The sequence below is a fragment of the Podarcis erhardii genome (assembly GCF_964252035.2).
Source record: "Podarcis erhardii genome assembly, chromosome: 10".
NCBI lineage: Eukaryota > Metazoa > Chordata > Lepidosauria > Squamata > Lacertidae > Podarcis > Podarcis erhardii.
This window is the reverse complement of record NC_138500.1, coordinates 38,890,601-38,914,256: the sequence shown is the minus strand read 5'-3', so window position 1 is coordinate 38,914,256 and position 23,656 is coordinate 38,890,601. Positions and strand designations below refer to the sequence as shown.

The window sequence follows — 23,656 nt, the reverse complement described above, 5'->3', positions numbered from 1 at the left end:
ACATACCCAGTTGTCCACGGAGGTCTTCATTTTCATCAAGAAAATCATTGATTTTAAGTTCAAGTTTGTTAACTTCTTTAATTAATGTTTCAATTTCATGATCCCTTATTTTAATTTGCTTTTTTAAATCTTTTATTTCAGCAACAGCATCTTCCAGGCCATAAATTCCCTTAGAAAAGGAAAAGCAGATAAACTAAGAAGTGCATTAACCAAATGGATTAACCAAGAAATATAGTAACACAAATTCACGGAAGATAAGGCTATCAAAGACTACTAACCCTGATAGATATGTTCTACCTCTACTGTTGGAGACTTTTGAATACCAGCTGCTGGAAACCACAAGAGGGAAGAGGGCTGCAGCTTACAAGCTTCCCACAGGCATCTGGTTGGCTCCATGAGAACAGGAGGCTGGACTAGATGGGCCACTGGCTTGATATATATATATGCATAATTCAGCTTAATGAATTTTCATCTTTTCTGTGGTTCTGCTATCATGATCACAAGACATCGACCTATTAATGGTCTAACAACTTTGGCTAATTTAATATATTCAAGGGAAGGGGCAGATCTGGCATGGACAGAAATTATAAATAAAGAAAAGGACTCCAGGACAGATTCTTTCATCACCTCAGGGACATATTATTTAAAATTATGTGTGACCCATTTAACAAATTTGCTATTTGTCTTCCCCATACCCTTTTAGAGTATTGTGTCAAATCAAACTACATACCGATTCATAATCTCTCATTCGTTTCAGAGTGTCAATAAGTTCTTTGTCTTTCTCCCTTGCATCAGCTTCTGCAAGTTCTGCTACCATTTCAGCTTCTTTGGTTTTCTGTTCCAACATATGTAATTTCTCTTGGATGACCCCAATATGGCCCTGTTGAGCAGAAGATGACAGACCTAAAAAGATACAACAGGTGTCCATAGAAAGTTGGTGAGAAACTAACTGGAAGACATACTGACAGTGAATGAAAATTAAGAGAGAAACTCATAGTGAATAACAATTAATCAAACCTCCTTCCCATCATATATATCTAATTCAGGAAGGGAAGAGCATTAAATATTCAGTCTTGCATACAAAAAGCAGGAGCTCTGTAAGAACTTGCTTCCATGCAATAAGCAGGACCAGAACTGGGTGAGGTTTTCTCCAAAGGAAGGTCAAACCTCTACAGTTATAAGGACAAACCTGCATGTGGAATGTGTGAGACCTCAGGAAGAATGGTTTATATTCATAAATGCCCCATAAGACATACAACAGGAAATGAAATATCCATAAAAGGTTCAGGCCATTGGTGGGGAACCTCTGGGCTTAATTAGATCCAGCAGGACATTTGGAATACCTCTCCCATACCTAACGTCTTCTGATGCAGACATGGGGAAAGCTTCAGCTACTAGGAAAGGAAGAATCCTCCTTCACAGCCATGGCTTGAAGTTTCAATCACCTGACGTCATATTAACTCAGGTGATTGACTGGTGGGTAGTTTGGCCCACTTGTGGAAGAGGCCTGCAGAGGATTGGCCTCTGCATGTGGCCCTCCAACTGGTTGAAACGTATCATTATGAGGCCATGCAGACATAATGCTCCCACTCAGTAGTGGTCCACAAGAATATGTACTTTCTTGTCTCATGCGCAAAATCCACAGTATTAGTCACGATAAATGGTTCAGTACAGACAAGAATCATGGTTAACACTAACCAAACTTTAGTCTTAACCAGGTTATAAAATCAGTTTCAAATCCAATCAAAACACATATGGCTAAAGTTACACAAAACACATAAACAAGTTACTTTTTTCTTTTTGAAGTTCTCTTTTCATGTCCTCAATAAGCACTGTATTCTTTTCCATCTCTTTCGTATACTGTTCAACCTGTTCCGTGAGCAGTTTGATCTGACTGTCTCTTTCTTGAACACCCTGAAGAAATATAATTTGGTACCTAATTACTAGCACTGATAGTAGGCCATTAACAAACAAAAGATCAATGTTAAAAGAAAAACAGAAGTACTTACAACATAGAGTTCTGATATTATCTAGAAGAACGACAAGGAAAAGCAAAAGCAGCAAAAATAAAAGCAGAGAGGTAAAAATAAAATGCACATCCTGCATCATCATAAAAACGAGGAACTTTTTAAAAGCTAATCTCAATTTAATTTGTACTTTGGTCCAGACAGATATTACTTACCTTATACTGTTATATGAAAACAGAACTAACATTTTAACTGCATACAACAGTTTTTTTCATAATTTACACTAGGGTAACATATGCCAAAGAGCCACACGTTAGTTACTATGGGTACACAGTACATGCATGTGAAGTTTCCAAATTAAAATTATAGCATAAGAATTTTCCAGGGGTCCACAGATTTTTGGGGGAGAAGTGCTACCACCCTCCTCACTCTGTGCTTTTGGAGAAAGTACAAGCAAAAGGTAAAACAGAGGTTGCTGTTCATTGTTGAAGGCCCCACAGGCAGGAACAGGCAAAGAAGTTGGCATGCTTTCAAATAGGGCCACAGCCCCACTGATGAATAGTGACCCTCAACTTCAGAGCTAAATGTTTAGTGTCTGAAGACCATAAGTTATACTCGGAGTGGATCCATTGAAATCAATAATCTCAGGTTAGTTTAAATTCCTTGATTTCAGTGTGTGACATAGTTGGGTATAATATAAGATTATAACATAATAAAATGTAAGCATGTGAAAGAAGGTATAGTTCATGCTGGAAAGGATATATAGATGTTTCAGCTGAGTTTATAGTAAGTTTTAATACATGCAGCTCATTAGAAAATGAAGCACTGTTTCAACAGATACACATTCTTGGTCTACAACACCTATTAAAATCCTAACACATGGAGAAGTCATCAGATTTCCCCTCCAAATGAAACTTAGGTTTCATATTTCATAAGTAGGAACCAGTGACGGTGAACCAGTGAACCTACTCTATAAGTAGGAACCAATCTGAACCAGTGAAGGCGGTGAAGGTCTAGTGTGAGTGTCTAGTGGTGGTTGGAGGATGGATGGTGGCTAACAGATTGAGGTTGAATCCTGACAAGACAGAAGTACTGTTTCGGAAGGACAGGCAGGTGTAGAGGACTCCCTGGCCCTGAATGGGGTAACTGTGCCCCTGAAGGACCTGGTACACAGCCTGGGAGTCATTTTGGACTCACAGCTGTCCATGGAGGCACAGGTCAATTCTGTGTCCAGGGCAGCTGTCTACCAGCTCCACCTGGTATGCAGGCTGAGACCCTACCTGCCTGCAGACTATCTCCCACTTGGACTACTGCAATGCGTTCTATGAGGGACTACTTTTTAAGGTGACCCAGAAACTACAACTAATCCAGAATGCGGCCGCTATACTGGTGACTGGGAGTGGCCACTGGGATCATATAACACTGGTCCTGAAAGGCCTACATTGGCTCCCAGTACATTTCTGAGCACAATTCAAAGTGTTGGTGCTGACCTTTAAAGCCCTGAACGGCCTCGGCCCAGTATACTTGAAGGAGCGTCTCCCCCCCCCCCCCATTGTTGAGCCCAGACACTGAGGTCTTCCTCTGAGGGTCTTCTGCTGGCTCCCTCACTGCAAGAAGCGAGGTTACAGGGAACCAGAGAGAGAGCCTTTTTGTTAGTGGCACCCTCCCTGTGGAACACCCTCTCTTCATATGGCAAGAAAATGAAAGCACATATATTGATGGTAAAATCTGTAATATCGCCACTCTAAAACAGGGACATAAAGTAAACTTCTGTTCATTGTGCAGTACTCTATACTCATGCATAGATTTCTAATGTTTGTTTAACACAAATATTTGTTTGGTTTCTTCTTATTGGACAGAAAACTACCTGCTGGAGGGCCATAACGCTGCTCTTGTCAGCATCAAGGTGGGCCATTTTCAGTTTCTCTCTCAGAGTTAACAACATTTGCTGATACTCAATGATTTCTTCATCTTTAGAAGCCAAGATTCCCTGCAAAGCAGAATATGGTAAGGTGGAAAATCTTCAACAAAACATAAATCTTAAAAGGTAGCTGAAATAAAATATGCAATACCTTCCATTCTTCCACTTTTTCATTCACAGCTGCCATGAGAGGGTCATCTTCTTCATTCTTTGCTTTAAGTTGCTCCATTAACTCATGCACCTGTAAGATACCATCAATATATGATGCATGAAATATGACGTATGAAAATACAAGCTATGAGTGTATTACTCCAGATGCATTAACAAAGGGAATCAATGGTAATCCAGTTTTTACTCTATTTGCTTACTGGATCAAATACTTATTTAATGATCAATTTGTCATCACTCAGTGGTCACGCAGGATGTGTCATCTTTCTGATTTGATCTTTCTGTTTTGGTCCATTGCATTCCAATTTTAAGGTCTTTTATAGTTGTACAGTATCTTTACTAATCTGCTTCTGGAAAGAAGGTAGGTTAGATTTTACCTGAAACTTATACTGTTCCTTTTCCTTTTTTAGTTGGTCCACAACAATGTCAGATTGCTGCACGATAAGCTTCATTTTATTGTACTCATCAGTCATCTTTTCCATTTCTTGCACAGATTCTTCTAGATTCTTCCTCATTTCCTGATTCTGAGCCTCTAATTTTTCATTAGCTTCAGTCAAACTCTACGAATTTAAAAGTAAAATATTTATAATGAGAAACCCATTTCAAAATTGAAAAAAGCCAGCTCTGGCAAACTCCAAAATGGACTGATAGAGCCAACCCTGGATCCAAGTAAAGTAGGATTAATTTTTACCACAAGACCACCACAACTGACAACCACTGCTGAATCCACTGAAATATATTACTCACTTACTTCTTAGCCCCAAAGTCTAAAACAAAGCCATCTGCAACATTAATAATCAAGAGATCTTAAGACCCATATCCTAAGTGTCATATTAACGTCCATCTAGAAAAATTGGAGGTATGCCATCTTCATATCAGCAGAAGATTCAAAATTCACTGAATGCTGATGTTTTAAATTCTTCTGCTATTTTCGTGCTGCTGATTGTATCAATATACAGCAAAAAACAATTTTAATAATTTTAATACGCTGATACTTATATGCTGTTTTGGCCATTATTGTAGAAAAGCAGGATAAAAATAAATTAAAACACCACTGTAACAAATTTCTCTAGTTATTGAAAGGTGAAGTACTCATCACAATAACCCAAATTCCTAACTAAGTATTCTTGGCACAAGAAAGACTCCGAAAGTCCACTAGATAGAATGATACAGTCCGAAGATTTATATTAGATTCAAAATTCTGAAAATAAAGACAAGACAAGGGCAACCCCTTTAAGTTTACCTGAATTTCATCTAGATACTGGACAAGCTCAAAGTTCTTTTTTGATAACTGTGACCTGTAATCTGATTCTTCTCCTCTTCGTGAAAGAAGGGTTTCTTTTTGTGTATCTATCTGTCTCTGATAGTCAATTACATCCTGACGAAGTTGTTCATTCTGCATAAGACAAACAGGAGGAATTGGGAAAATTATACAAATCAAGCATTTGAAGTGTGCCAACAAATGCCACAAGTCAATGTGTGATCTACAGTATCTGAAACAAACTACAATATCACACACAAATATATCCAATAATCCTACAAACTATTAAGCTGAATACTCACCCTCTTTTTTCTTCGCTTTTTCTTCAAAGGAAATAGAGTAGAATAAGAAAGAAAATCAAGGCTAATTAACATATAACTTAGGAAAGCTTAAAAGTAAAAAGAAGAGAGCTGTTCATAATTGGCCAGGAAACATCAAAAAAGCACATTAACAGCGTAATGCTATGAAATTTATGTTGGCAGTGGCTAATAAGTTAAAGTGAGAGGTCTTTGTGCAAGAAGGTGAGGACTTCCTTTCTCCTTGCATCAGAATTCACCCATCACAGTGATTTAAATCATTCCAAATTAATGGGCCTAAATTTTAAAAATATATTTAGGACTTGGATACAAGCCAGAGGTAAGAAATGATAGACAGCAAGTTAGAAGTACAGTGCCTGATAAAACAGTTGTGACAGTAAGACAAAGAAAACAAGCAGGTTATAAAGAACACCTATGAAACAGAAAATACTCCTTAGTAACACAAGTCCTTGCCACCCTACAACAGAGTCTCACTCTAAATTATTTAAAATACTATTTTAAACCAGAGGAGGGAGGGAGAGCTGCATGCATGGGAGGAAAGGTCAATCAAACATTGATTCCAAAGTTCTTCACTAACCTCCCTTCTCAACTTGCTGTTTTCATTTTCTGCATCCTCATTCCGAAGAGCAAGCTAAAACAACAAAATTAGTTAGCTAGGAAAATGTATCAAGTACAAAACGAAGGCATATTTTCCAGAAGTATCAACACTCCTGGAGTACATGAATAGTAAATATTGTATTATATATGCATAGATAGGTAGGTAGGTAAATAGATACACACAAACACACACAGGAGGAGGGCAGCTCCTGCTCACATTTCTCATCAACCCTTCCTACCAACTACCCCAACAAACCCTTCAATGCTATTGCCAGTCCACTTCCTTTACAACTCACCCAAAGCCCACATCCCCTCACAGCTCCTTAAATGAATTCAACTGATCTCAGCCTACCTGCCAACCCACCCCCACTATATTGCCAATCCCTCTCCCCTCACAGCTTGCTCCAATCCCAAGATCCCTCTGTACTGCTGCCACTGGGGAGGGGCAGGGGATTGAAGAGAACAAAATATTTCATCCCTTTGCTCCTCTTAAAACTGTACAAGACTGCACTGCATTACAGTGGTACCTCGGGTTACATACGCTTCAGGTTGCAGACTCCGCTAACCCAGAAATAGTACCTCGGGTTAAGAACTTTGAATGAGAACAGAAACCGTGCTCCGGTGGCACGGCAGCAGGAGGCCCCATTAGCTAAAGTGGTGCTTCAGTTTAAGAACAGTTTGGCGTTAAGAACGGACCTCCGGAACGAATTAAGTACTTAACCTGAGGTACCACTGTATATTTCTTATTTCCCGGTCTCATAGTGTATACACAACCTCTGTTTCGTGCAAATGCATACATCATTAACTTTTTTTCCATTTCTATTGCTATTATTCAATACAAGTCTTCAATTTTATATTATTTTCCACAGTTTTACAGATGTCTACTTAAAATACTGCATACCTGTTCATTGACTTTCTTTTCTTTCTCCAGCTCCTTCTCCATATCTGCCAACTCTCTGTCTTTTTGTTCCATCTGCCTTTCCAGCTGACGGATCTCATCACGCAAAAAGCGAGTATCACGACCACCAGTAGATCGATGTGCTGCCTTAAAACACCATTAAAATATAACAAGCTATGAATGTGTTTCCAGTTAAGGTAAGCAGGACAGTACAGAACTGTTTTAATCAAAATTTCAACACACACACAAACATTTTGCATTCATTCATTCTGCACAAGTTGGGAAAAGTCAGGTTATACTTGACTTTAATCTAGTATTTGTACTGCAGGGTATTTCAGCTTCAAAAATTCAAATGGTTTAAAATAAAGGTATGTTTTAAAGGACTAACTATGCACAATTATATATTTTTAGCTGTTTTACATTCCCATTATATAAAGGAAAATCTAAAAGTGATTTTGTTATAGTGTGCAGTAGGAACTTGCCTTTGCTACATTCTAAAGGCACTATGCTACAGATGAAACCTGTGATCAATATAGCTGTGATTTTGACCAATAAGGGTCTGACCTTCCTACAGTTAAGCAAATTCAAGTCCTGCTTATTTCATTTGCCTTTGAAATTGCAGGACAGCGTTTAAAAGTATCTAACTTTAAAAGGTTGAATTACACACTTACAATTTATAGTTATGTCCCCAAATGTTCTGTTTATGTTTAATCAAATAAAATAAAATGTTAAAAATAAAGACTAGAAACACAATCCTATTCTCCTCTCCAATGTTTACAATTGGAAGGGATTAGGATTATATGTAGTTTCCATCCTCCAGGGGGAGAAAGAAAGCTAAACTTTCCTCAGGCACATGGAAAGCTATCACCAGAAGTTCTCGCCAGTATGAAGCTGGGATGTTCCACAGTGGGGTTTGGGTCTCGTAAAGGTGTCAATTATTGAACCCATCAAGAGTGCCAGACTCAAGCTGGCACAGCAGAAAATATGTTCTTTCCCACTTCTTCTGCCTTGGCCAGAACGAGCCAGCAGGACTTGGAATGTATTGCTGGACTTGCTGTTCCACTCCACCACTGCCCTGCCTCTCGTTAGGATTGTTTGCCAATGCCCATAAAAAAGAATAACTTAAAAATGCAATACATCAACTAGTACCACCAAGAACAAAATAAATAGTATTAAATGCAACTTTACATTTTGACATACCTCTAACTCCTTTTCCAATTTCATCACTTTAGTTTTTAACTGATTTTCTGTTAGAATAAAGACACACAAAATTACCAAAATATATTTCCATAAGCCTCCAAATGAAATCTACAATAAGCTTGGTGGCAACCTCTGCTAACATTACAATGAGTGACTTATTTGAATCAAATTTTAGTAACAACAAAATTGAAGCTATATTACGATACTTTTTGTAAAAAAAAAAAATACTCTTTACATAGTTTTGAAAACAATAAAACAAGCAATAGAGGAGAAATTGCGAATCACATGTTGATGGACTGTCAATATAAATCATATAAATGACTAGTGTATCTTATACTTCACAGAAAGAATACAAAAATAGGAAATGAGCTGAAAAGAAAAAATGGGGACAGGATGAATCAGAGGAGCCAGGCGTAATGAAGTTCAAGACACTGAACTCAGGAACTTAAATATGCTTTAACTTCTAATGGAAGTTTCCATCATCATCTACTAACCCTGCTGAAAATTGGAAATATACAAGTATACATTTAAGTGTGTGTTACTTATCCACAAAAACTGATGCTACCAAATTTGGCTTGCTCCTCCCCAGCTTTCTCAACTTCTTCCAATGCCAGTTCTACTTCTTGATTTTTCATCTACAACAAATATAGGAGTAAGACAAGTGCCCAGAACAAATAATTACATATGAAGCTACAAGATTATGTAGACTAAAATAAGATGCATGTTACTACACACAGATAAACACAATATAAGCAAGCAGAGGTTTTAGTCTGGAGGAATGCACCCGTTATAAATTTCAGCAGATCCTATAAAGCAAGCAACAGGGAGCGATTCATCCAGCTTTTTCCAAATGTGCCCTTTTGAAAAATGACCATGCCTACTTTTCAACTCCTGGGGGGTTGGGAATGGATCCATGCAGCCCTTAGCTCAAAAAAAAAAAAAAAAAAAAAAGCAACCTCTATACTATGCATCAGAAACCAAGAAACTTTCTCATTTTCACACTTGCAATAGGAATTGGGTACAAAACTTTATGACCCAAAAGAAGAACTCCAGGGAAATTAGACTGTTTCCTAACAGGGTTATTCAGACTAAGGACTGGGAATCTTTCAACGGGTGTACACCTTCCTATAGACCAGGAGGACAAAACTCAAATTACTCAGGGCACTGTCACTAGCATTCAAGAGGGTTGCACTACTGCATTAACTATGAAAAAGCATTTCTGTCACATTTTTCCTAACTGCATTTATCAACCAAAGGAACTGTAGATGGGCAGGCCAAAATGACATGCTTCACTTCAAAATTCTAATTTATCCCTGTCTAAAAACAGTAATTACCCTGTGACACAAACATCAGAACTTCCATCATAGATTAAGTGAAAAAGACTGACTTTCCACAACAAGATGGACTTTTGCCATGCTCCTGACAGGAACAACTGCACTTACTACTGTTGGGGCACCTGCTGACTTGGCTGGAGGGGAAAGGCTGCAAGCAGAGAGTTTGCCCTAGGATGGAGGAAACAGACTCTGCATTGCTGCCTAGCCTGGAATGGAAAGCTCATGCTCATGCACAATTTGCTTCTTATAAGTAATTAGGACGCACCAGTACTGACCCTCATTAGTGACTGAGAAATTTTAAAAAGCTGAATTAAACGTTCAGGGTTCTCATCCTTCAGATCACTTCCATCAACCTAAAGATAAAAGCAAAATACTTTATTACTACAGTATTAAGCAGTTTAATATTAAGCATTATATCCATTTAGTTTCTTCGCATAAAATGCTCAATTCTCTGTTCAAAATACCTTTGCCAACATCTCCAGCAAAGTATCTGCTAGCTCCTCCTGACGAGGTAAAGAATCAGGATCTACTCTCATAACCTTCTTCCATTCTAAAATGGGTGCCATCTTGAATGTTCATTTATCTCTGAACAAAAAGAAACGGAAAGGTATTTTGAGAAGACATGAAAATATCCACAAAGGTAGTCATTCCCTTTACAAATATATTTATAAAGGAAGCAAAAGACATTTACAAAGATATTTACAAAGGAAGCAAAAGTTTACTAGACATTATGTTCATGATGTAAACAGAAACACAAAACAGGTCATTATTAGAATCAAAACATTCTTGCTTGTGCGCTCAAGTGCTTCAGCATCACTTCCATTTTTAACATCTCTAACTGTACCAGGAGTAGTTCAGGAGGGGCCATCACTTATAGGAGGGGCCCTCCTGAGCTACTCGTGTCATACAAGAGAGGGAAAGGACAACTCTAATGGTATATGTGCATGGCTTTGTTGATCTGACATGGGATTGAATCCCACAACTTTATAGTCGCTGCTAAGAAAACCCTAAAGTACAGACGGTGCCTTTTGTTTTTCATACAGTAGTTGTGAGGTTTCCACACGCCACTTCTATCCCTCATCCAACGTAGCATATACCTCAAGTGAGGATAACATTGTAAACCATCAAACTTGCTCCCACAGGAGACTGATGATGGCTAACAGCTTGGATGGCTTTAAAAGAACACTGGACAAATTCATGGAGAAAACCATTCATGGTTACCAGTCAGGATATGTTCCTCTGCTGCTACAGTTGGAGGCATTAGAACCAATTGCTAGGTACCACAGGAGGGCAGAGGACTATCTTGCGCCAAGGATCCTGCTTACTAGATTCCCACAAACACCTGTTTATCCCCTGTGAGAACAGGATGTAGGGCCAGGTGAGCATGGCTCTTTTTTTATGTCCTTACCTGATGCAGTGGGCTCAAGGCCACAACCCCTATGGTCATGAAGCGCACACACTTTCAAGCGAGTACACCTTAAACCTATAGAGGTATATAGCTGTACCTCTAGTTCACGGGAGGGGGGTATATAGCTGAGGTATATAGTTATAGGTATATAGCTTATAGAGGTATATAGTTGAACCTATAGTTCACGGGGAGAGAAAAGATTAACAGATTGGCTGGTCTTTCAATGTCTACTACAAGACTCTCTAAAAGGAGTTTAAGTTACAGATAGGTAGCCGTGTTGGTCTGCCATAGTCAAAACAAAACAAATTCCTTCCAGTAGCACCTTAAAGACCAACTAAGTCAGTTCTTGGTATGAGCTTTCGTGTGCATGCACACTTCTTCAGATACATGCACATGAAATTCGTGCATGCACACGAAAGCTCATACCAAGAACTGACTTAGTTGGTCTTTAAGGTGCTACTGGAAGGAATCTGTTTTGTTTTAAAAGGAGTTTAAACACACACACACACACACAGGCCTTCGCCATAAACCTCTCGAAAGCGCCTCTAGACCCTCCGAAGTGGGTCAGCTGGGAAAAGAAGCGAAGCTATGAGCCTTTTTACCCCGGATACCTAGGATGCGGAGGCTCCACGCAACCTCTCCTGCGCGCTTCGCAGTGAGCCAGTGGGTTTACTCCAGAGGAAGCGGGTCGAAGATTGCAGCCATTTGTTTCCCCAGGCAAGGAAACGCCTCTCCGCTCTCGGAGCCAAACGGCTTGCGAGGAGGGCAGCCTAGTGGCCGCTAGTCCCCCCCCCCTTCCGGAGCCCCGCCTCGCCCGCCAGCTGCAGGCGACGTTAATCCGCGTTTATTTGTTCACGAAAACCTCCCTCCCTCCTTCTGGCTCGCTGGTTTCCTCAAGTCGTTCACCGAGGAGGCGGAGCAGGCCGCTGCTGCTAGGCGACGCCCTCAAACACTGCTCGCCCTCAGCCGGAAGAACCCGGATCTTCTTAACTGGAGCGAGAGCCGAGTCAAAACTCCCGCGGGACTACAACCCCCATCATGCCCCAGCCGAAGACCACAAGTCCCGGCATGCCTTGAGGTGAACAGACCGAAAGGGAACAGCCGCGGTGTGGCGCGCGCTGAGGCTGACTCCCCACTGAACAAGGGGCAAGCGCGCTTTCCCGAATGAGCGTGCCTGCGTGCTTGTTCACGGCATGCCGCGGCCTTCAGCAGGGAAAAGATACCGCCGAAGGAATCTTAGGCTAAAGGGCGGGAGCCACGGAGAGGACTACATATCCCAGGCTGCTCCGCGCCGTCCAAGAGGCAGAAGTCGGCGGAGTATCCGCCGCTTGGAATGCCGGGGGAGGGAGTCGGGCTTCCCAGCATCCTTTGCCGAGCTCCGTGGGTGACAGGGGGAAGTGTCCGCGCGTGCGCACTTTCGGGAGGGAGGCTCCGATCGCTCGCCCCGGGTTCGGTTTTCCCAGGGAGGTGCGGCTGAAGCACCAGCGGAGCGAGACATGGCGGAGAGCGTGTGCATCGCAGGCGGACCCAGGTACAGGATCGCGCGCAGCTAAGAGCTGCGGGGAGAGTCTCGGGCCGGGGTTCTGAGAGAAGAGAGCGGCTGGCTCTCTGGCCCCCACGCGACGGGGACGGGAGAGGGACGGAGGGGAAGAGGCGGGGGTGCCTGGCTCTGCCCGGTGCGGTTTCTTGCGCGACTCTCGAGGAGAGCGCTGCAGCTTCCATGCCAGGTACAGGATGCAACCCGATGTAGGAATGAATCGCCTTTGCTTTTGGAATTGCGCGCTGGACCTCGCGTGCAATTCAGCAGCTCGCGGTCTCCCTTAAGGTGGGAGATGTGCTGCTTAGATATGGTCGTCCGAAGGAAAGGCTTGCAGTGTATAGCGTGCGTGTTCACACGTGACGCTTGTAAAGACCCCCGAGTTAAGTCGTGGATTTCTTCGTGCATATGGGGGGCGGGGCAGAGAGGAAAGTGCTGTCTGTGTAGAAAATAGTGGCTGCAACGAAATAGTTGCACATGCCCCATGGGAAAACCTAAGTGTTTCCCAACTTCTTAGTGCACCGTAGGCCCAGCACAATCCCGTGCATCTTTACTCGGAAGCAAGTGTTTGTGCATTTCATAGGATCTACTCCGGAAGTAAGCGAGTTTAGGATTGCACCCTGAAGCCGCAGCGAAGTTAAATGGCCGCAGATTAGTTCCAACTGAGTGATACGATTGGTTACACTGTGCTTAAGCGCTACTTTCTCTTACTTTCTCTGTACGTATTTATACTGTGGAGATTCCAGTTACTATATAACAAGTTATGAGCAAACCTTCCAAATAACGTGTGGCGTTTTTCATTATGATGTTGATTTCATCAGGTAGATAGTAGCAATGCAGAGTAAAGTGACTGCTGTTACGTTTTGTTGATATTCTACATGCTATAACATTTTTAAGGAATGCTTTGGAGATCAGGCTGCAACAAAATTCATTTTGGAACAGGAAGAGGGTAGAGGAAATATATACCCGAGCACACACACAGAAATTATATATAAACTTGGGTATCACTTTCGTTCTGCATAGATAATTTATTAGCAAGGTTTAATGTTTGTTGGTGACTGTATCTATACTGTATCTATTCACAATTTACAGACTATGAGCTGGGCGGGGGGGGGCGGAGCTTGAAACTTTAAGGCAAAATGTGGTTCTGACTGCTTATCCCCATCTGCAATGTTGCTTTATTTTATTTGACCTCTTATCATAAGCAGCCTTGAGCAGCTTGAGTAAAGAACAGTCCAGTAATTGGGATGCTCAACAATACTGAACCAAAGGCATTCTAATTGTCTTCTTTCATTATTCATGTCTCCTTTTTTTGTTAGCATAAGCCTGACAAAGAATAATCTGTTACATGTGAATATTCTTGATATTATCAGCTTGTCACTTCCCAGACTCTCTTTAAGAACCAATAAAAAGATCATAGCTCTCTTGTAAGTGCATTATTGCTCTTTTTATGCTCGGAGACAAGCTTGCATACTTTACAAACAAACATTTTAAAGCAATTAGTGCAATGCAGAATGCCAAATGGTTGTTGCAAAAGTAATAATTGACTCTACTCCAGTTCGACAAAGATGTTTTTAATATACCATATAACTGGATGTGGTGGTTCAAGCCCCAGTCCAATAGCTATTCTATCTACTCTGTGTGAGCCCAAAGACTTCTAATTGTCCTGTGGGACTTCTAAATTTTTCTCTTCCAAACAACGGATTTCCACACCATGTCACAAACTCCTTTTGAAGATTTTGGGAAGGGTTGTAGTGCAGTGCTTTGCATGCAGAAGGTTTGATTGGGAATGCCCCATGCCTGAAATCCTTGAGAAGAGTTGTCAGTAGTGCACTGTAGACAGTACTGAGCAAGATGGACCCAATGGACTGACTCAGTATGAGGTCACTTCCTGTGTTGCTTGTTTGAATTTTAAAAATGAAAGCACCATAGAATTGTACAGTTGGAAGGGAACCTGAGGGTCATCTAGTCCAACCCCCTGCAACGCAGGAATCTCAACTAAAGCATCCATGGCAAATGGCCATCCAGTCTCTTCTTAAAAACCTCCAAGGAAGGAGAGATCCCAAGGGAGCCTGTTCCACTGTTGAACAGCTGTAACTGTCAGAAAGTTCTTCCTGATATTTAGTTGGAATCTTCTTTCTTGTAACTTGAAGCCATTGGTTCAGTTCCTATCCTCTGGAGCAGGAGAAAACAAGTTTGCCAGCAGTTCAAACTCATACTGTAAATGTTTCTAGGTGTGTGATCCTCTGGATTTGGGTAACTATGTGCAACCAGGTGTGGAGAATGGATTCATATTACAATTCCGCACTTCATCTTCCTATATTTGTCAGATTACCATCAGAAAGGTCAGCATTCTAGATCTTCCAGTTTTTTGCCTTTATGCAAAGTATAAACTTAAAGCAATCCTGTCAAAAAGCAACAATCAAAAATAAGAACCAGCAGCAGAAATTATACAGTTGAAACCTTCTAATATAAAACATGTTTTGTTTCCATATAAAAAGATACCAGGAAGGTACTCCATAGTCCAAGCACTACGGCCAAGAAGGCTTTGTCTCTCATGCTTGTTCACATAACCACCCAAGATGTTGGCATAAAGAACAGCAGCTCTGGGACAGACCCTTCTTGAGGTAGCAAGGTTCAAGATTGTTTAGCAGTGATGGCCAAACTTGGCCCTCCAGCTGTTTTGGGACTACAATTCCCATCATCCCTGACCACTGGTCCTGTTAGCTCAGGATGATGGGAGTTGTAGTCCCAAAACTACTGAAGGGCGGAGTTGTTGCTTTGAAAGGAGCCTAGAAACCAAGTAATTAGTGAAACTGAAACAAGGTTGGAGTTCTGTGCTTCAGTTGTTGGGCTGCAGGCAAAAGTCTGACTACCACATTTTGAAGAAATCAACTTTTCACCATTCACATTTTAACAAGGCAAGTGCACAATAGGCTTCTTCCTCAAAACAGTTTGTAGCACACATCTTTCTGTTCACAGTGAGTGAATTCAGGAAGATTTACATCACTGAGTTGCCCTATATGATCTATTCAATGTCTTAGTTATACTATCTAGTTTTGTGCAACAATATGTCCAGACACTTCTGTTCTCCCATAGGCATTGGTGCTCAGCATTGTCATTTGAAATGTAATCCATGGTTCATGAGCTGTCCGAGTGAATCTACAGAGGGATGAGCCAGACCCATGACTCATTTTTCCGAACACATTTTATTTCTAATAGCCAAGATCCCTTCCATTTGGGGAGATCCTTACCTTGGATGTTAGAAAGAATTGAAGCATGGCCGTCTCTGTAATTTCCAAAGGGCCAGTCCAGGCCTGGCAACTCTCTTTCTAATCTTCTCAACATGCTATGTTTGAAACACCTGTTGGGCTACATGCAAGATCTGCAGACACTACAAAGAAAAATTCCAGCTGATGTTTTAACAAGCAACTCTTTAAGTGATCATACGTCTTCAATTAGTTTTGTGCACTGGTGGTCAAACCCTTTACTGAAGGGGAGACTCCCAAAAATTCCTTCACCTTTGCAGGCAAACAATATTTTCAGTAGCAAACATTCTCCTTGAGGCCTAAAAAAAGGGCAAGACTAGTGGTATAATTCCACTTGCCTGCTCTTACATAATCCCTCTTCATTTGAGACGAATTGTGAAATCATTTGTAGCTGAGTTAGCAAGATGGGAAGATGCTGAAGATGTAAACAAAAGATTCCCTTGCTCCCTTGACTCATGGGAAGTCCTTGTCTGTTCCAGGTTCTCTACAGTAGGCTAAAGGTAAATTCACTGGGAAATACGACATTCTGTGTCTCTAGAGATCTTTCCTGTGGACGTGCACCAATACACAAGTAGTCCATGTACATGCCTAGGGATGAAGTATTACCTTGTCAGCTACTTATTTATTTCATATAAGTTATATACCGCTTAATCGTAGAAAAGAACTCAAAGTGCTTTCCAAAAAAGGTGCAACAATGATATTATCACTAAAAAAAATACAGTCATACCTCGGGATAAATACGCTTCAGGTTGAGCGCATTCGGGTTGCGCTCCGCGGCGACCTGGAAGTAACGGAGCGCGTTACTTCCAGGCTTCACTGCTCGCGCATGCGCAGACGGTCAAAATGACTTCACGTGCATGTGCGGAAGCGGCTAAACGCAGCATGCGCAGACGTACTGTCACGTCTTATATTATGTTCAGGATGTGAACCGGGCTCCAGAACGGATCCCGTTTGTATCCCAAGGTACCACTGTATACAGCAATAGTTTTAAACATGCAAAAAGTGAAAACAAAAACAGGCTGAAACAAATTAAAACTTGCACCAGCTTTCTAAACATCTGGGTAGGCTTGTCTGAACAAGAATGTTTCTAGCAGGTGCCAATAAGAATTCAGTGAAGGTACTTGATTGATATTAATAGTCATATGGGTCATATGAAGGCTCAGTTGCCTGCCCAGTCTTTTGGGCAGCAATGGGGAACCTGTGGCCTTCCCAATGTTGTTGGACTCTGAACTCGCACCATTCTATCCAGCATGTCCAACGATCTGGGGTTATAGGAGCTATAGGCCATCAACATTAGGAGGCCTACAGGTTCCCCATCCCTGCTGTAGTGAGAACTTGGTCCATGATGGCAGATCAAAAGGTAGTCTTCTCAAGAGCAGTCTGTGTAGCTTCTCTAGTTGAGGATGCCAAATGGTTTTCTCTCGTGGTTAAAGTGTGGAACTAAGACCTTGTGGGACCTGGGTTCAAATGCCCACTCAGCCATGAAGCTCATCTTGGGACAATCATTGCTTCTCAGTCTAACCTACCTCACAGGGTTGTTGCTGGGATTAAATCAGGAGAACCACGTATACCAACTCTAAGAAGATTTTTTGTTTTGTTTCAAAAAAGCTAACAATGGGGAGAATCTAGCTGCATCTAGCTGTTTAGAAATGATCCATTTTCAATGTAGATTTTGACTCCTATATATGCCTGTTAGTTTGTATTAGAAACCTGCCCATTTCCCATTGGGTGCCTATATCCTAGCGACATCTTCCCTGACATAAAAATTGCATCCCTTCTTTGTGCATTATGGCAGGCAGGTCTCCATTTAACTGCTCTTTAATTAGCACTAGGAAGAAAAGAAGACAGAGTTCTCTTTGTTGGTTTTTATCTTTTCTTTTTCTCCTCTGTAGTGTTTTTCTGGAGATCTTAAATGACAGCTTGTGAACTTTCTGATGTTTGGTTGTTTTTATTTTCTAATTCCCAGAGTGTGAGATACATTCACTGTCTTCTGATTTCTCACCTATGCATCACACCAAATGTGTGTGTGTGTGTGTGTGTGTGTGAGAGAGAGAGAGAGAGAGAGAGAGAGAGAACCTACTAAGCATGTTTTAATTCTCTGCTGTAGAATGTTAGGGATGTGTGTTTTCTGAAAAATGTTGGCATAGAAAACATTCCTACGTAAATTGAAGCAATTTTCACAGAAAAATTTATAATGCCTTAGAGAACAATCTAGTATAACATGTTAGTTTTACTTATACTGAGTCAATTAAGTTAAAAATGGTTGCTGCCAAGCTTGCCGAATACTGTACATGCAATTGGCATGATTAGTAATGAACTCAAAAAATGGACAGATTTCCATGGGAAAGCAAAGCACTAGAAAATTCCCACCTCACATCCCAATTTTTTATTCCATGGCATAAATGTGTACTGTACTGGAAATGAATACTTCACCTGAAGTTCTGAAGGACACAAATATGCAAGATTCAAGTAGGTAGCCATGTTGGTCTGACGCAGTCAAAAGAAATAATAATAATAAAAAATTGTCCAGTAGCACCTTAGAGACCAACTATGTTAATTAGTCTCTAAGGTGCTACTGGACAATTTTTAAAATATCTTTACAAATATGCAAGCAGAACATTGCACAAATGGAGAGACACTCATATTCATATTGGTGCTTTAGATTGCTCTGTGCAAATATATGCATCTGGCTGTGATCAGTGAGGTGAATGGCAAAGAGCTCTTGCACAGAGATGTTTATGAATGCTGTGTATTTTTGACTCTGCGCCCCCCCCCCCAAAAAAAAGATGCACAAAGAAAATGTGAACTTTATGCAAAATTAAAGCAGTATAGGTATATTGCTCACTTTTGTAAAACTTGACCTGTTTCTCCTAGTCAGACATAAATTGAATTTTCTCTGGGTGAAGCATGGGCTAAACCTCTGAGTTTATGATCCCTCTTCTGAGCATTCTTCACACACTTTCAAGACTGACTTTAAAGCTTCTGTGAGCAGAAGAGGAAGGCAAGCAATGTTTAGCAACTTCCGCTGCCCCTTGCAGCCCCTTGGAGACTCCCCCAATCCTCTGGAGCAGATTTAGGGGATGTAGGGAGGGGGAATTGCCAAAAACGTCCTCCCCACTCCACCTAAATGTTTAACTGTATATCTGGGACGTGTACATTGTAACATGCTACAATAATATACCAGTTCTGATATATTAGAGGCCAAGTTTGTTAAACAGGTATCTTCAAATTGTTACTAGTTACTGTTTATTAATGTATAAATTGCTTATATGCCAAGTTAGATTCTAAGCTATTTACATCTATAAAATCAATTATAAAATAGATATAAACTAATGGGGTTCCCTTTGCCAGTTGGAAAGCCCTATTTATGCATTGAAACAGAAGATGCTTTTGGAAGTAATTTAAAGAGTGGTTTCCTAAATTATTTCCTGTATGTATGATTATTTGTATACTATCCTGTTTATTACACCTTGCAGTATTTTAAAATATATATTTTGTCAGCTTTCAGCTATCAGGGTGTGAGGGCTTTGTAATTGTATGGAGAAATCACAGTTCTTTTAGCAAAATGTCAACTATCTTGCTAATAATAATTATTATTATTCTCTGTTTTTCTAGTAAAGATCCATAAAAATCCAGTGCTGATCACAGTGACTTCAAAACAGATTTTAAAAGAAGAGAATGCTTAAATGAAGAGATACTGTGCTTGAAACGTGAGTCAAAGATTTTATTAAAGATGTTCAGCAGACGCTGGTCATCAGGTTCATACTGCTTTAAATTATTACACGCACACCCCAAATAAGATCTAGGTAGTTGTTTCCTTCTAATATAAAGAGCAAAGCTGAATATATATTTTTAGCAGCAAGCATTCTTTGTGATATTTTGGGGCATGTCTCTGTGTTCCTGAGATCAGAATGTGAACCCCAGGTTGTTAATAGAAGCCAGTATCTGCAACTAATTCCTGTATTTTTTTTTATATAATGTGGCTGATCTCACTGATGGGGTGGGAAATGACCTGAAACCCTGACAAGGAACAACTAGTGAAAGAATAGTTTGAATTTTCCATCATTTTGCTTTTGGAGACCAGCACTGTATGGTGGTTAAGAGACAGAGCTGTGAAACTATAGTGCTGTGAGCTAGGAGTAATTATTTACTGCTGGGATACTTCAGTTGGTGGAGCATGAGACTCTTAATCCCAGGATTGTGGGTTCAAGTCCCGTGTTGGTGAAAAGATCCCTGCATTGCAGGGCATTGGACTAGATGACCCTCAGGGTCCCTTCCAGCTCTACAATTCTCTACTTCTATGATTCCTATAAACTCAATCTAGCAGCTCAATCTTAAGTATGTATTCTCATAAGGAATCATCATTTGTGTTCAGTAGGGCTGACTCCCAGGTATGGGATTGCAGACTAAAATCTTATCCCCTCGCCATCTAAAACAGGGATGAACGCTACTACCCTGACTCCTCTTGTTATCTCAGGATTCAGGTTTGTAGGTTTCTCCTTTGCACCATTCATATGACCGCACTGGCAAAATACCAGTAGGTGAGAACACTGAAATATATGGCTTGGATTTAAACACTCTGGGGGGCACCAGGTTGGCAAATGCTGTGCTAGTTAAATCAGCCATTTTGATTTGCAAATGCCGATTTTTACGGAAAAAAAGATTGTTAAGACATGTTTGAATCTGTTCCACAGCTATAATTTTTGAGAGCTCCGGAGAAGATGGCTTATGTTAACCTAAAGGAAATTGCACTAATAGTTGGAGTGGTGGCAGCTTGCTATTGGAACAGCCTGTTTTGTGGCTTTGTTTTTGACGACGTTTCAGCCATTTTGGACAACAAAGATTTGCATCCTTCTACTCCTTTAAAAAATCTCTTCCTGAATGACTTCTGGGGGACTCCTATGTCTGAGGTAACTGGTATTCATCCTGTAGAAATATTGACAGCATTTTTGAAATGTCTTGCTGAGCCGAAACATTGGCCACATTAGGACAATCATATATTGGCTTAAACTGGTTTTTGATTGAGGTGGGGGTTTTTTGCCTGTGTCTGCATCCCCTTCCCTCCCATTTTGCAAGCTTCAATTAGGTCAGGAAATCTCTAACCATGATTTCCCATTCCACCCATACTGGGAAAGTAGGGTTACCAGACTTGAAACGAACCAGAATGTTTCACAGTTTGAACTAGTTTGAGATCTTGGCTTGTTCAGAAACCAGTAACTCAACCTTCCCAGATTGGGAAATGGTGATTTGTTAGAAATTTCTTGGTTTAGATGTTACTCCTGCAAAAGGAGGAGTGAAGGGGCTTTCTTCAAAAGCTGTATGCAGACAAATGCCGGCTCCCTCGGCCTATAGAGTGAGATGAGCGCACAACCCCAGAGTCGTCCGCGACAGGACCTAACGGTCAGGGGTAGCTTTACCTTTATTAAGCTGATGTATAATTATCTGAAGTAGGCCAGTGGCTCGCAACACCCAAACTTTAAAGTTTTTAATGAGATTTTTTTAAAAGCTGAAAAATTAGTATTATACCTTCCATAAACTTTATTTTGTAATGTATATGTTCATAGTCTTGATCATGGGTAGACAAACTAAGGCTTGGGGGCTGGATCTGATCCAATCGCCTTCTAAATCTGGCCCGAGGATGGTACAGGAATCAGCATGTTTTTACATGAGTAGAATGTGTCCTTTTATTTAAAATGCATCTCTGGGTTATTTGTGGAGCATAGGAATTCGTTCATCATTTTTTCCCCAAACTATAGTCCGCCCCCCCCCCCAAGGTCTGAGGGACAGTGGACCAGCCCACGGCTGGAAAAGGTTGCTGATCCCTGGACACAAAGGAATACAGGGACATTGAACATAATTCAAGCTGTAGTACCAAGAGAAGAGCAATATTTCTTTCTCTATGTCCAATTCATGACTTCATGAGCTGGTACAAATGTTGCCAAAATAACAGCACCCTTAAAAAAAAGATGAGAGGTATTGGCAGAGCCAGGTAACCATGAGGTTTGCAGGAGCACCAAAAATGTCTGTTAAAAAAAACAAGTAAGGACTCAATGGCTATGGATTGCTGTCTGATTGGGTTGAGTACAGGATTGTAGAGCAAGTGGGAAGTGGAATGGGGCCACTAAGAGGAAGAGGAACAAAGATATAACAAGGTACAGACAGAGAAGGGAAAGAGTGGCTAGAACCCCGAACAGAAGCCCTCCAATCTGCAGCAGTTTGTTCTAGGGTTCTGCTTGTATGATCTAGACACCGAGCCCCATCTGCAAAACTGCAAGGTTTGCAGTAAACAAATAATCAAAGGACATAAGCTCACAGGGGAGTTGGGACAGGTTCTTTTTATATGCTACTGGGGTGAACAGGCAGAATTGGGGTGAATGCATCCAAAGCTCAGAAAGACATCAGGGAACCTCCCAAGCTTCCATCAAGTCTTCTCCACAAGCCAGCAAACTTGGGAGAGCAGTGGGAAGTTCTCACATTGTGCTGAGCTTTATTAATGTAGAGTATGAGGCTTTCTTATGAATTCTGTACAATGCCCAGCAATCTCAGGGGCAAGGATTTGTGTGTGCAGTTAAACAGAATCCGTTCTGGAAGTCCGTTTGTCTTCTGAAAACCAAAGCGCAGCTTCTGATTGGCTGCAGGAAGCTTCTGCAGCCAATTGGAAGCAGCGGAAGCCCCATCGGACGTTCGGCTTTCCAAAAGAACGTTCGGAAACCAGAACTTCTGGGTTTGTGGTGTTTGGGAACCAGAATGTTCATCTCCCAAAGGATTCAGGAGCCGAGGTACGACTGTATTGCTCAAGGTAGGGTTTTTTTGCTGCTAGTGACCATATTTGTGAAGCCTGCATCTGAGCAATATCTTTCTGAATGTTGGGAGGTTTTCTTTTATGGTGTCTGCCTTCTTGGGAAGACTCAACTATTTGCAATATGTCTTGCTTTTAGGCTTCTGATTTTATGCTCTAGTTGAGCTATTTTACCACAAAGATGGATATATCCCCCCCCCCCCAGTTCGATCTACATGTGGGTCTGTGTGTTTTTGTTTTTTAGGAGCGAAGTCACAAGTCATACAGGCCGCTCACTGTGCTCACGTTTCGTTTGAACTACCTGTTCAGCGAGTTAAATGCTGTCTCTTACCACTTCCTGAACGTCATCTTCCATGCAGCTGTTTGTATCGTCTTCCTCAAGGTCTGTAAGCTTTTCTTGGACAACAAGAGCAGTTTGGTTGCTTCCTTACTCTTTGCAGTGCATCCAGTACACACTGAAGCGGTAAGTAAGCCTGAAAAGGCTCTGTTGAGTTCTTGTTAAAGAATAGTTCTCTTAACAACAAATGACAAACCATCAGCAATGACAGTCTTCTATCTATCTTGGGAAGGAGAATAGGAACATAGAAAGCGGCCTTGTATTGAGTCAGACCTAAATCAGACCGTGGTGTGTTGAATTTGTCAACTTTCAAATTCCAACAATCTCAAGAAGTTGGTTTGGCACTGTAAAAAAAAATTCCAAGAGTACAACAGGAGCAATTTTTTGTCATCTTCTCTGTGGTAGGTTTCAATGACAGGCATTGAAGTAAGCTGTCACTTGTCTTTAAAATGAGCTTACCTTGTTGGCTGTGGGAATTGTATCAGGGTTAACTACAAAGAGAATTCTGCTAGCTACATAGTTCATTTGCATTTGCATGAACAAATCCTTTGGATGATGGCCTAGATTAATATGTTAATTTTCTCTCTCTGTTTCTTTCCATCCCTGTTAGGGCATGGGCTGAAGCTCAGTGGTATAGCTCATC

General features: G+C 41.0%; 2 protein-coding genes across 6 annotated transcripts in view; one reads left to right on the top strand and one right to left on the bottom strand.

Annotated features, from left to right (window-relative positions):
• CEP290 (centrosomal protein 290) overlaps positions 1 to 12,108 on the bottom strand; it is a 47,993-nt gene extending 35,885 nt beyond the window's left edge. Inside the window, exons 1-15 of one of the 4 annotated variants that reach the window (XM_081878178.1) lie at positions 11,674 to 12,108; positions 10,128 to 10,248; positions 9,939 to 10,016; positions 8,895 to 8,964; positions 8,330 to 8,376; positions 7,133 to 7,276; positions 6,212 to 6,265; positions 5,300 to 5,452; positions 4,434 to 4,616; positions 4,040 to 4,129; positions 3,835 to 3,957; positions 2,010 to 2,030; positions 1,791 to 1,914; positions 731 to 903; positions 7 to 169 (exon numbers count right to left, since the gene is read on the bottom strand). In XM_081878178.1, coding sequence (XP_081734304.1) covers positions 7 to 169; positions 731 to 903; positions 1,791 to 1,914; positions 2,010 to 2,030; positions 3,835 to 3,957; positions 4,040 to 4,129; positions 4,434 to 4,616; positions 5,300 to 5,452; positions 6,212 to 6,265; positions 7,133 to 7,276; positions 8,330 to 8,376; positions 8,895 to 8,964; positions 9,939 to 10,016; positions 10,128 to 10,229 — 1,525 coding nt within the window. In that variant the 5' untranslated portion in view covers positions 10,230 to 10,248; positions 11,674 to 12,108. The remainder of the gene's footprint in view (positions 1 to 6; positions 170 to 730; positions 904 to 1,790; positions 1,915 to 2,009; positions 2,031 to 3,834; positions 3,958 to 4,039; positions 4,130 to 4,433; positions 4,617 to 5,299; positions 5,453 to 6,211; positions 6,266 to 7,132; positions 7,277 to 8,329; positions 8,377 to 8,894; positions 8,965 to 9,938; positions 10,017 to 10,127; positions 10,249 to 11,673) is intronic. The other 3 variants (XM_081878177.1, XM_081878180.1, XM_081878179.1) reach the window with 3 other exon arrangements.
• A 300-nt stretch (positions 12,109 to 12,408) lies between these two features.
• TMTC3 (transmembrane O-mannosyltransferase targeting cadherins 3) overlaps positions 12,409 to 23,656 on the top strand; it is a 33,635-nt gene continuing 22,387 nt past the window's right edge. The window contains exons 1-5 of one of the 2 annotated variants that reach the window (XM_081878234.1): positions 12,409 to 12,602; positions 14,843 to 14,953; positions 19,493 to 19,587; positions 20,572 to 20,787; positions 22,921 to 23,139. In XM_081878234.1, the coding sequence (XP_081734360.1) occupies positions 20,599 to 20,787; positions 22,921 to 23,139 (408 nt within the window). In that variant the 5' untranslated portion in view covers positions 12,409 to 12,602; positions 14,843 to 14,953; positions 19,493 to 19,587; positions 20,572 to 20,598. The remainder of the gene's footprint in view (positions 12,603 to 14,842; positions 14,954 to 19,492; positions 19,588 to 20,571; positions 20,788 to 22,920; positions 23,140 to 23,656) is intronic. The other variant, XM_081878233.1, reaches the window with a different exon arrangement.